At 47.3% G+C, this 12,224-nt stretch overlaps 1 protein-coding gene across 4 annotated transcripts in view; it reads left to right on the top strand.

Annotated features, from left to right (window-relative positions):
• Positions 1-352: 352 nt before the first annotated feature.
• Ocln (occludin) overlaps positions 353-12,224 on the top strand; it is a 52,010-nt gene continuing 40,138 nt past the window's right edge. The window contains exons 1-2 of one of the 4 annotated variants that reach the window (XM_013125136.3): positions 353-522; positions 10,506-10,622. In XM_013125136.3, the coding sequence (XP_012980590.1) occupies positions 10,573-10,622 (50 nt within the window). In that variant the 5' untranslated portion in view covers positions 353-522; positions 10,506-10,572. 4 annotated transcript variants of the gene reach the window in all.

A 12,224-nucleotide genomic window follows, 5' to 3' on the forward strand; every position in this document is an offset into this window, starting at 1 on the left:
CAAGCACTTGGATACTGCTTTGCAACAGTTAACCAAAACCTGGCAGCAGGGAAGAGAAGTGGGGCGACTGGCCTTTTCTCATCAGCGCTCCAGGCACCCTGGCTTTCGCCTTCAGCAAAACAGCTCCCCCGGCCCGCACTCAGCCTCTCCCGGAACCGACGCGCCGCAGTGACCCCGAAGCAAACGGGTCTCAGAGCGCCCCCAAAGTGGTCCGGGCTCGCCCACTTCACCCCCACGCTGCGGAGTCGTCCCCACGCCCCCTGCAGCCGGAGTCGTCGCGGCTCCTTTAACTCGGCTTGCACAGGAGGGAGAGCCGGGCCAGGTCCTCCCGCCTCCTTCTCCGCCGCTCCCTCCCCCCTCCCATGGCAGTTTCAGGTGAATGGGTCACGGAGGGAGGAGGCCGGCTGCGCCACACCTTGCCGCTGGTGCCCACCCCTGCCCCCTCCTTCCTCAGGCGACGGCGCTGGAGTTGAAGGACAGAGGTCTAGCACACGACCGAGCGGCCGGCCCGGGGCGCAGCAGGTGGGTCCGGAGCGCGCGGCCCCGGCGGGCTCGGCCTGAAATTGGTGCGCATGCCCGGGGGCGGGGGAGGGGGAGAGGACGGAGCTCCGGGCTCAGTGGGAGCCGTCGGCGCGCGGCGCAGGTGCACCCGCCAGGTGAGCGCTCGGGGTTCCCGTCGCCCAGGCGGCCCCGGCCTTGGCGAGTGGGTGCGAGGCAGGTGCGGCGACCGGGAGGGGGGTCCCCTCCCCGAGGGCGACAGCGCGGCGACTGGGAGGCGCGGGGAGGGCACGCGGAGCTAGTTTCGGTGGCAGTTTCGCCCTGGACTTGGGGCTCGCGGGAACCCGAGACGCGCGGGTATCTGAGCGCTGCGTGGGAGGATTTTGGGGGGCTCTCTCGTCGAAGCCGCCGGCGAAACCTTCTCCACCACAAATAACCTGGGCAACTTTCTGCTGTTTAGAGGCGGGCGCCTCGTGGGCGGATCCAGCGCTCAGCTAGGGCGCTGGAGATCTGTGGGCTCTCGGGGTCCCCGGTTAGGGCTGGAGAGGGGCGGCACAGGACGTTACTCCTGGCTCCCGCACTTCTGGGTAATTTCATTCTGGCGGAGGGGGAAGCCGGGGGTCTTCCGCAGTCTCCCCAGAGTCTCGGGCGTGTTTGGAACTGGGGGCGGTGCGTGCGCTCCTGTTGATTTCAGCTCTCCGAGTTCTTTTCGAGGGAGGCTGGATTTCGAGGGAAGCTGCTAACGTTGTGGATTCTCATCCGTGACCGCGGACCTGCCCCGGGGCAGAGCCTGCTCTGCCTCCCTGCTCCGGCCCGGCTGTTGCCGAGCACAGAGCGGCCGTGGGGCGCACGCACGGTCGCGGGGACCCGCAGCTTGCCTAGGCTGCCCACTTTGCAGACATCCCCGGGCAAAGCTGGCCCCGCGAGTCCAGCGGCCAGTGGCCTGCGTTGGAGGAAGTATGAAGGGACAAGTGGGTGGGGACCAAAATGGCTTCTGAATCTTGGCGCTGAAACAACTCCGAGCCCCTTGCGCCTCAGGTGGAGTGACCGAACCCTACCTAGCAGGAGCGGCGGTATCCTCCGGCCTGCCCCCGGCTCACCGGGCAAAGTGCCACTAGGGGAATTACCGGGGGCGGGGAGGAGGCAACTTTCCAGGCAGGTTAGTAGTGTGTGGCTCTCGGGCACAACAGGTGTGTTGCGGGGATCCCGGGAAAAAGAGAAACTTTCCCAATGCGGCGCTTTCAGGTGATGCTCTCTGTGATTGGTGGGTTGTTTCAACTACAAATCCTCGTGTGTAGCCGTAGGTCCTTAAATTTCCACAGGTGGTGGTTTTGTCTTTTCTTTGGGTTTATCTACTTATTAGTGCTGCTTCCTTTGTTAGGTGATGGGATGGCGAGGTTAGCAAGCCAGGTTTGGGGGAGTGGGGGGAGGTACTCTGGTGCTCTCTGTCTTCTGGCGGCTTCCCGGCAGAACCTCCCTGTATGAGATTCTTTGTTAAAAGGATATCCTACTAGAACTTCATCTTAAGGGTTTGGGAATGGGCTACCTCAGAACCAAACAAACACCCCCCCAGCCCTAAAACAAAATGCCTCAAAATTTACATCAGGCGTGATACAGAAAACGTAAGCCAAACCATAAGGATTAGTTAACTGTAGAGAATTTCGAGGCATTTTTAAATCCAACCCATTTTGTACCCCCCCCCACCGTTAAAATGGAGATTTGTGTGTGTGTGTGTGTGTGAGTGTCACTTGCTCATTGGGCAATTTTGCATTCTGGGGAGTACAATTCAGGGCTCTGCTCTGCTAGGTAAATGCCCTACATGTAGCTCAGGTATGTCCTCTCAACTCCCAAGCAAACTTGTTTTAGTTTTTAATCTTTCTTGGCTGTTGTTTGGGGTACCTAGTTTGTTTTTCTTTTTCTGAAGTGCTTGTGAGTTGGAGATTGGGATGGGGTCTTTTATTCTGCCTTTCTAACAAGCCCACAAGTAAGCCTGTACAGTTGCCCCCGCCCCCCACTTTCTTTATCGCAGAATGTAAACACGGACTTTCAGCCGACCTCGATTTGATATATTTACTGTTAGTTTGTGTAGTTGACGACATTCACTGCTGGACTGAAATCCCAACTCAATAATATGGAGCATGGACTGTATTAACCAAATACTGATGGGCCATCCCGAGGTGCTGGCGACCAACAAAGGAATCAGGGAGGGTGATGGTCAGAGCATATATGGGTGCATGCGGGAGCGCTCCTGTGCCACCTGATGTGGAGGAAAATTACTGAGTGGGCTGGAGAGCATCCCTGAGATTGCATTTGAGCTGTGAGCCGAACTTGGGGACTCGACTGGCGACCATCAAGGTCCTCTCTGTGGGCGGGGCAAAGTGTTGCCGAACTTGAGAGGCAGAGAAGGTGGAGCTCTGTGAGTCCTAGGGCAGACAGTGCTGTATAATGAGCTCCTATCTCAAAAAGAAAAACAGAAAAGTTAAGTTTTGGGGCTGGAGAGATGGCTTAGTGGTTAAGGGCATATGCTGCTCTTCTAGAGGACCTGGGTTCAATTCCCAGTGGCTCACAGCTGCCTTCAGCTCCTGGGGGGAATCCAACTTCTCCAGCCTCTTTGGGCACCTGTGCTCACATACTTACACCTAAACACAGATACATACACATAACTAAAAATAATCTTTTTAAAAATTCCTCTTTGGGTAAAAGCACTTGCCAGCAAACCTGATAACTTGAGTTTGGTCCATGAGCCCCACATGGAGGGAATAGAAGCCAAAAGTTGTCCTCTGACCTCAAATGCCATGAGACATGAGTGTAAATTAATTAATGCAAATACAAAGATTAAAAATATCCTCTTTGGAGCTGGGGATATGATAGACTTCGTGATTAGTGTGTAGAATGTCCTAGGTTCAATCCCCAGCAGGAGAAAAAAATCCTATTTGGATTCCTTCACTTAAATATATAGAGTTTTTTTTTGTTGTTTGTTTTTTTTTTTTGTTTGTTTGTTTTCTGAGACAGGGTTTCTCTGTGGCTTTGGAGGTTGTCCTGGAACTAGCTCTTGTATACCAGGCTGGTCTTGAACTCACAGAGATCCGCCTGCCTCTGCCTCCTGAGTGCTAGGATTAAAAGGTGTGTGTCACCACTGCCTGGCTGAGAGATTCTTAATATATTACTTTAGATTTTGTTGCTGTTTGTTTTCAGAACAAGATGTCTCTGTTATATAGCCCTGGCAGTCCTAGAACTTGCTCTGTAGATCAGGCCGGCCTCCAACTCATAGATATCCATCTGCCTCTGCCTCCCAAGTGCTGGTATTAAAGTCATCACCACACTTAGTTTTAAAAAAAATACATGCACAGCCGGGCGTTGGTGGCGCACGCCTTTAATCCCAGCACTCGGGAGGCAGAGGCAGGCGGATCTCTGTGAGTTCGAGACCAGCCTGGACTACCAAGCGAGTTCCAGGACAGCCTCCAAAGCCACAGAGAAACCCTGTCTCGAAAAACCAAAAAAAAAAAAATACATGCACATGTATATGTGTACACAGACACACACACACACACACACACACACACACACACACCATTAGCTGGAAATGCTGGTTTTCAGTGTAACACATTCTGTAAGGATCTGCTGTCTGTCTGTCCTCTATTAGCTATCTTAGCTGTGGTCTTCTGATCCTGCTCATCTCTGTACTCTGAGCATGAAAGTGACCAGTGGGCCCCTTAGGCCAAATCCTTAGAGGCCTTTTCAGTCCTGGTTTTCCCTTCTTCACTCAGCTTGTACTTACTGTAGAGCAGGGTACTTGCTACTTAGCTTCTGGCTATAAGGCTTTGTCACTGACTTAGTTAGGGACCTTGAAATGAATCCCTAAAATAATACAAAGTAACTCCTGCCTGTGAGCAGGAGCTCAAATGGTTATTTGTTTTCCCTGGCGTGGGTTGAGTCAGGGCCTAGGGGATACTTCCCAATGTTGAGATGAAATCTGACCCTGCTGTTTTGGGTGTTTTGTTTTGTTTTTTCCAACCATTTCTAGGACCACAAAGACTGTTCTTATAATGTTTCAGGGCTTTTAGATTAGTCTAAAAGGACATTAAAAACTAGTTCTCCAGGAAAAGTGTTTCCTGTTTTCCAGTTATTTTCTTAAGACTTATTTTGTTTTGTTTTGTTTTAAAGATCCTGAACTCTTTTAGTCGACCTCCTGGATCTGTACCCAGGTTGGAACCTGTTGGTTCCTTCACAGCATTCCTAGATATGAACACTTTTTCTGAGTGTTCTCTAAGATTTGGATAGCCTTTGCTAAAATTCTTACCAAAGCAAATCCACTTTTTGCTGGGGAGGGAAATGCACTTATGAGAATGAACACATGGCAAGTCAGATCCCCTTTATCCTGTATTCTCATGGAGTTTTACCAGTTAAATCATTTATTCATTTTTCCCTGTCTCCTGCACCAATCTCAGCCTGTCAGTTTTCAGGGAGCAGACGATGATGGCAGAACCTCTGGGTTTCAGCAGCAGACTTACTGTCTTTATTTTATTGGTGTTGGGTGTTGAACTTGGGACTGTCACTGCATTACACCCACAGCCCCGAATGCACGTTTCCAAGTGACAATTCATGTCTCCAAATGCCTGAGTGCATGAGCACTTACCTCACTCACTTTCTGGGAACCACTGCAGAGTGTGAATGCGTTTGCTTCTTTTCTCTGCTTTACTTACCCCAGCCAAGGCCAGGGTTATTTCCCCTTTTGACAGAGATCAGTCTCTGGAGCTGAGGAGGTTGTTGCTTATGAGCTAATCAATGGGGCTGACGGAACTGCTATGTGTCTTCAAACTCATTCTGGTCTTGGAGAAACCCCAATCATTCTGGACAGACTGCTAGCCCTCGGGTTATTAGTTATTCTCCCCCGAGTTTGGTCAGCTGATGTTCTGGATAACCTTGTCTGCGGTTGCCACTAGAGACCTCACTCCAGGTGAACATAAATGCCCCCATTCTTTGTGCTAATTAGATGTTATTATTTAGCTCCTTGGGACTCTGCCCAATCCTGCAAGTTTGTACTCCAGATTCCCTGGATTCTTTCCCTGTGTTCTTGCCTGGTAACTTTCTTCAGAAGAGAAACAAAGGTGTAGCAAGAGTTGCTAAAATCTGCTTTCTAAAATTTCACAGTTTAGAAGTCCCTGCTCCTGGAGGAAGCATGACACCCAAACTCCATGAAGGAAATAACACTTAGAAAAGGGATTTTGTTTGATTTTCTGACAACTTAAGCTTGAATTGGAATTAATTTAGTTTTTTGTTTTTGTTTGTTTGTTTGTTTTTTGAGACAGGGTTTCTCTCTGTAAGTCTTGACTGTCATGGAACTTGCTATATAGACCAGGCTGGCCTCGAACTCACTGAGATCCTCCTGCCTTGCCTCCCAAGTTCTGGGATTAAAGGCATGCGCCACCACCGCCCAACTAATTTAGTTTTTAATAACTGACACTGAGCCTGGAATTTGGGGATAGTCTGTCACCACCACACCCCTTCTTTTTTGAGGCAGGGTCTCACTATGTAACCTCAGCTGCTCTAAAACTCGCTCTGCAGATGACTGGCCTTAAACTCACATAGATCTTCCTGCCTCTGCCTCCTGAGTGCTGAGATTGAAGGCATGCACCACCATACCTGGCTTGCCTTTTGTATTTTAAAAAGGATTTATATATTAATGTGTAGGTGTGTGTGCCAGAAAATGTTTATGCACACCACATGTATGCAAGCAGGTACCTGAATAAGCCAGAGAGAATGCTGGGTCCCCTGAACTAGAGTTACTGACACTTGCTGCCTGATGTGGTTGCTGGGAACCAAACCCATGTCCTCTGCAAGAGCAGTAAGCACTCTAAATTCCTGAGCCTTCTCTCTAGCACCTTGTTTTGTCTTTTGAGTCAGTCTTGTGCTGACACTCAGGGTGAACTTTACCTGTGAACCAGCAGCCTTGAGCTCATGGATATCCTCCTGCCCCAGTCTCCCAAATGCTGAGATTTCATAGACGAGTCAGCATGCCTGGCTTTGAGAGTAGTCTTGAGTGACTGAACTATAGGTATAGAAGGTCTAAGACCTTCTGAGGCTGGTATTTGTCACTATTGACATCCAGTCTCAGATATAAGGTCTTACATTCAATAATGTTTAAAGTTTTCTCTTAATAGTTTCTTTCCAAACATTATTTAGGAAGTCAATCTTGACTTTTGCCTTTCGAAGCCCAGTTTTGGCTTAAATTGCTCATCTGTGTATTTCAATATGAGCTGAAGAAGTTGCCTGTGAACTAGAGACAGGGCTGCACACACTTAGGATTTATGTGTGTTTGTTGTACACTGACAGAGTGGTTTTAGAAAAACAAGTGATTGGCAGGAGGTACTCTAGTTACTTCCTGGACTGCTGCCTTTGCAGTTTACCGCCCCCCCCAACCATTCTTAAAAACAAAACAAAACAAAAAAAACAAAGTGAACTTGTCTTTCCTGTGCTTGCTGCCTGTGTTGGTACATCCTGGATTTACATCTTGGGGGTTTTGTCTAATATACAGGGTTTTATTTTGAGATTTGGAATATAAACTATTGGGTGACATGGAAGAGAATTGCTGTGTAGGTTACATAATACATTTAAAAAGTTTAAATTGATTTACTGTCCCTGATGGAGTAATGGACACTTGTACAGACTTCATTTGAAAATGAAAACAAGCCAGGCATGGGTGGCGCATGCCTTTAATCCCAGCACTCGGGAGGCAGAGGCAGGTGGATCTCTGTGAGTTCGAGACCAGCCTGGTTTACAAGAGGTAGTTCCAGGACAGGCTCCAAAAGTCACAGAGAAACCCTGTCTCGAAAAACAAAACAAAAAAAAAAAAAAAGAAAGAAAGAAAATGAAAACAAACTTCAATATACTCAAGTCATAGATCTCTCTTGATTGGCACTTGAAGGTAATACTCTGTTAAGTTGTCCTGATACTTTTTTTTTTTTAAATCACCTTCTCCCTGAAAGCACATGAGGTTTTGCAGGCAGAAGTATCCATGGTCCAATCTGATCCATGTAAATGTTGAGCAAATATTTGCACATCTACTGTGTGCCAGGTGTTTTAATCGGTGAACAACATGCAAAAACTGTTCACATCTAAAGTTCTTTTCCTTGCTAATCAGTTACTAGTGCTGCCTGGAAAGAACTTACTGTTGCTTCCATATGCCCTACCGGAGGGACAGGAAGTGCTGAAAACTGTAAAACTGAAGTTCATTCGCTCCTCCTTTCCTTCCTTAATCTTCCACACACACTGGCGTGCATGGCACAGCATGCGTGTGGAGGTCAGAGGGCAGAATGCAGGTGCTGCTTCTCTCTTTTCGCAGTGAAGGTCCTGGGGACTGAACTCAGGTCCGTATCCTTGGTGGCAAGACCCTTACCCACTGAGCCGTCTAAGTCCTTTCTTGGCTTTTCTAGAATAAACTTCAGCTCTTAGGGCTCACTGGTTAGCGTGTTTCCAGAAGATCTCTTGGGTGTCTCGGAGTCACCTTGGACCAAGGCAAATCGTGACAGATTCACTGCTTCATGGACATCGACACCAGTTGCCCACTTTGGGAGATGTAAAATATTCCAATTGACGTAGAAATCTCTGATGGTGGAAAGGGTGGGAGGTGTGGGTGAGGCTACGTCTCAGTGGTTCTCACTGGCTTCTTCAGCTTTGAGTGTTTTACTTCCCATGTCTTTCTGGTCTTCTCTGGGCTTTTAGAATGGATAGACGGTGACTTGGATTCTGAATTGGAATTGTGTGCACAGTGAGGCACACGTAGTAACTGGTGTTTTCCTTTCTCCCCTGGACCTTCAACCCGGGTCTTCATTGCTTCCAGACTTGGCTGCTGCTGCTCTGTGGTGTCCTCTTTTACCTGGCTTCTTGACCCTGAATCGTTCCTACTTCCACTGCTGAGAATCATAACTGGTTTCCTGTTTCTTACCTGAGTAAGACAGGACACTATCTCCAGACTTTCTAAGCACTTTGTATCCTCATCATAATCTTATTTTAACAGGTTAACATGGTTTCCTCTCTGGCCCATAAACTACACATGACCCCCACACATGTCAGCACCAAACCAGCCTGAATGCCATCCTTCCTCCCAAGACACCAGCTGGTGCTCTCCTCCTTCACGGCTCCCTGCTTACCCCTTACCACACTGGTCGCATAGTTCAGCCTGAAGAAGTTGCTATTTTGTGTGTGTCTCATACTTCTGCAGGCTCCTCTGTGTAGTCAGGCCCTCGACAGATGCATGCTCATTGTTCATTGAGTGAAATCTCCTTTCAGATATGCAGACACTTCTGCATCAAGGAATTTGAGAACAAAACTACTCTGCTTTTCTCTTATGGAAGGACTCTTTAGAATGTGTTTCTTGTTTTCTTTTGTAAAAATGGCATTTTGGAGGCGTAGAGTAGATACGAGAATGAGATGACTCGAAATTATACCATCTGTGCCTTCATCTTGTACTCTCTCTCTCTGTCCTCCCTCTCCATCTCTTTGTCTCTGTCTCTCTCTCGCTCTCAGTTTTTCTTTTCTTTTCTTTTTTTTTTTTGTTTTTCGAGACAGGGTTTCTCTGTATTGTTTTGGAGGCTGTCCTGGAACTCACTCTGTAGACTAGGCTGGCCTCAAACTCACAGAGATCCGCCTGCCTCTGCCTCCCGAGTGCTGGGATTAAAGGCATGCGCCACCAACGCCTGGCTCGCTCTCAGTTTTTCAAGACACAGTTTCTCTGTGTACCAGCTCTGGCTGTCTGGGAACTCCTTTATAGACCAGGCTGGCCTTGAACTAATAGAGATGTGCTTGCCTCTGTCTCCTAAGTGCTAAAGGTGTGCACCACCACAGACCTTTTTGCCTCAGCTTCCTGAGTAGCTGGGGTTTCTGGTATATACCACTGTACCTGGCATTAAAATTATTATTAATATTTATTTTAAAAATTTAAGGGGCTGGAAAGAGAGATGGCTCAGTGGTTAAGAGCACTGGATGTTCTTCCAGAGGACCTGGGTTCAATTCTGAGCACCCACTTGGCAGCTCACAACTGCCTGCACCTCCAGTTCCAGGGGATACAACACTCGCACACAGACACACATGCCGGCAAGATACGCATGTACATAAAATAAAAGTAAATCATTAAGCTGGGCCTTGTGACACGCCTTTAATCCCAGTACTCAGGAGCCAGAAGCAGGTGAATCTCTGTGAGTTTGAGGCCAACCTGGTCTACAGATTGAGTTCCAGGCTAGCCAAGGCTAAACAGAGAAACCCTATCTCAAAACAAAACAAAACAAAACAAAAAAACAAAACCAAAGCAAACCCAAACAAAAATCAATAAAGGTCAATGACTAAACATTTTAGAGAGAAAGCGCACACGCGTGCATGCTCGTGTGTGTGTGTGCGTGTGTGTGTGTGCGCGTGTGTGTGTGTGTATGTATGTATGTGCCATGGCACACGTGTGAAGGTGTGAGAATGACTTCCAGGACTGGGTTCTCTGTCTGTAATATGTATATTCCAAGGATTGAACCTAAGTTTGTCAGACTTGGTGGATGACACCCTTACCTACTGTGCCATCCTACCGATCCCAAATAGTTAATTTTGTGAAAGAAATCCTTCCCTCTCTCCCCCTTTTTTCTTTATCTTTTTGAGACAAGATCTCATGCTAACCTCAAATTTGTTTCGTTTTGTATGCTTTTGTTTTTAGTAGTGACTATTTAATTTTTTTCCTACTATGTTATAGAATGATGTGAGGTTGTCATTACCATAACTCAGATTTTTAAGTTTAAAGATACTTGTGTGTCAGGGCCGTTCAGAGTGCGATACTGGTACCAGGAGAAATGTGATTTTCTGTGCCCAAGGAATTGATGGTCTGTCTGTCTCAGGAGAGTGGCAGTGGACTGGAGAACTAAGTAACTGCAGAGTGAGTGGGTGCTTGAGATTGGAGTCTCTATGTTTCTTTGCAATGTAAACTTCTCTGCCTTCAGTAGTGATTCCATCTTCCTACTTTTGTTGCTTAGGTTTGCTTATCTTGGGAGCCTTGAAGTCTTACTCATCATAAAGATCAGGTGACCAGTGACGTCAGCCATGTCTGTGAGGCCCTTTGAAAGTCCACCTCCTTACCGACCTGATGAGTTGTAAGTAGATATTTATTCTTTTTTTTTCCTAATGGGGCCTGTTACATGTAAAAGAAACCTCCATCCATTAAGTATTTGTTTTTAAACAAACCCATCCCCAGTACTGAACCCCTTCCCTCATCAATACCACCCACCGCTTTTGGGCTAGGGGTGTGGCTCAGTTAGTAGAGTATTTGCCTAGCATTCATGAAGTGGTGACTAAGGGTGGGGTGTGATCTGTAGTACTGTATAAATCAGGCATGGTAACACACACCTTAATCCCAGTGTTTGGAAGGTGGAGGCAGAAGAATCCACAGTTCATCTACATAATGAGATTGAAGCCTGGGCTACATGTGGTTTTGTCTCAGAGCAACAAACAAGCAAGCAAAAAACTAAGCCCTGCCGGGCGTTGGTGGCGCACGCCTAAAATCCCAGCACTCGGGAGGCAGAGGCAGGCGGATCTCTGTGAGTTCGAGACCAGCCTGGACTACCAAGCGAGTTCCAGGACAGCCTCCAAAGCCACAGAGAAACCCTGTCTTGAAAAACAAAAACAAACAAACAAAAAAAACCCCAAACAAACAAACAAAAAAAAACTAAGCCCAGGATGAAGTGCACACTTGCAGTCCTAGTACAGGAGGATTATCACAAGTTTGAGGTAGTCTGGGTCTGTGTATGGAGTACCAGGCTAGTTAGGGCTGTGTGGTGGTGAAACTGTCTCAAACAAGCAATCTGAACAATTTTTGCACTTAATGATGTGAATTGTACCAAAGGTTTACAATGAAAAGTGAATTTCCATCTTATGTATAACTTCCAAAATGATAGTTTTCCCCTGTGGAGACAACTGCACTATCCATTTCTAATATTTGCCTCAAGATACTGTCTAGGGCTGGGTGTGGTAGCTCATGCCTTCAGTGCCAGCACTTGAAAGGCAGAGGCAGACTCAGGCAGATATCTCTATGAGTTTGAGGATGGCCAGGGCTATGTAGAGAGACTCTACATTGAAAAACAAACCAAAAAGCAAAGAGATTAACATCCACCAAGATATTGTGTAAGGCTCAAAGTTCTTAGATTCAATTTGATCAAATGTCAGTGGCTCTGATACACGTTGTCGATTTATGATTGAATTACTGGAATATGCAGAGTAGTTTTTATAAAGGAGATGCAGAATCCAGTCAAACATTCCCTGATGAGCTCTTAATGTATAATTGGTTTGCTTTCTTGCTCTTGATTAATTAACTATAGATTATGGAGTGATTTGCTCAATGTTTTACTCCTTGAGTAATAAATATATAATATATGTAACACACACACACACTTCTTCTTGATGGTCCTGGGGATTGAATATAGGGCCCTACCTCTTGGTGCACTACATCTCGTTGCCCCCAACCCCTTTCTTTTCTAACCCCTCTCTGCTGCCAAGCACAGTGCCCAGCGTAAGCCTGCCTGATAACGCCTGCAGTCAGCCTTCAGAGAACAAATGAACCAGGGAGCTTTCCCGGGGAGAAGGACGAGACTGCTAGGAATGGCCCAAGACTCTGAATAGGCTGGTGTGGGTGTTGTGTTTGAAGGCACTTACCTTGTGCCACACAGACTAAACAAAGCTTGACGCCATTGTTCTAAAGC

This window comes from Mesocricetus auratus, unplaced genomic scaffold, assembly GCF_017639785.1.
Source record: "Mesocricetus auratus isolate SY011 unplaced genomic scaffold, BCM_Maur_2.0 Super-Scaffold_100020, whole genome shotgun sequence".
Lineage (NCBI taxonomy): Eukaryota > Metazoa > Chordata > Mammalia > Rodentia > Cricetidae > Mesocricetus > Mesocricetus auratus.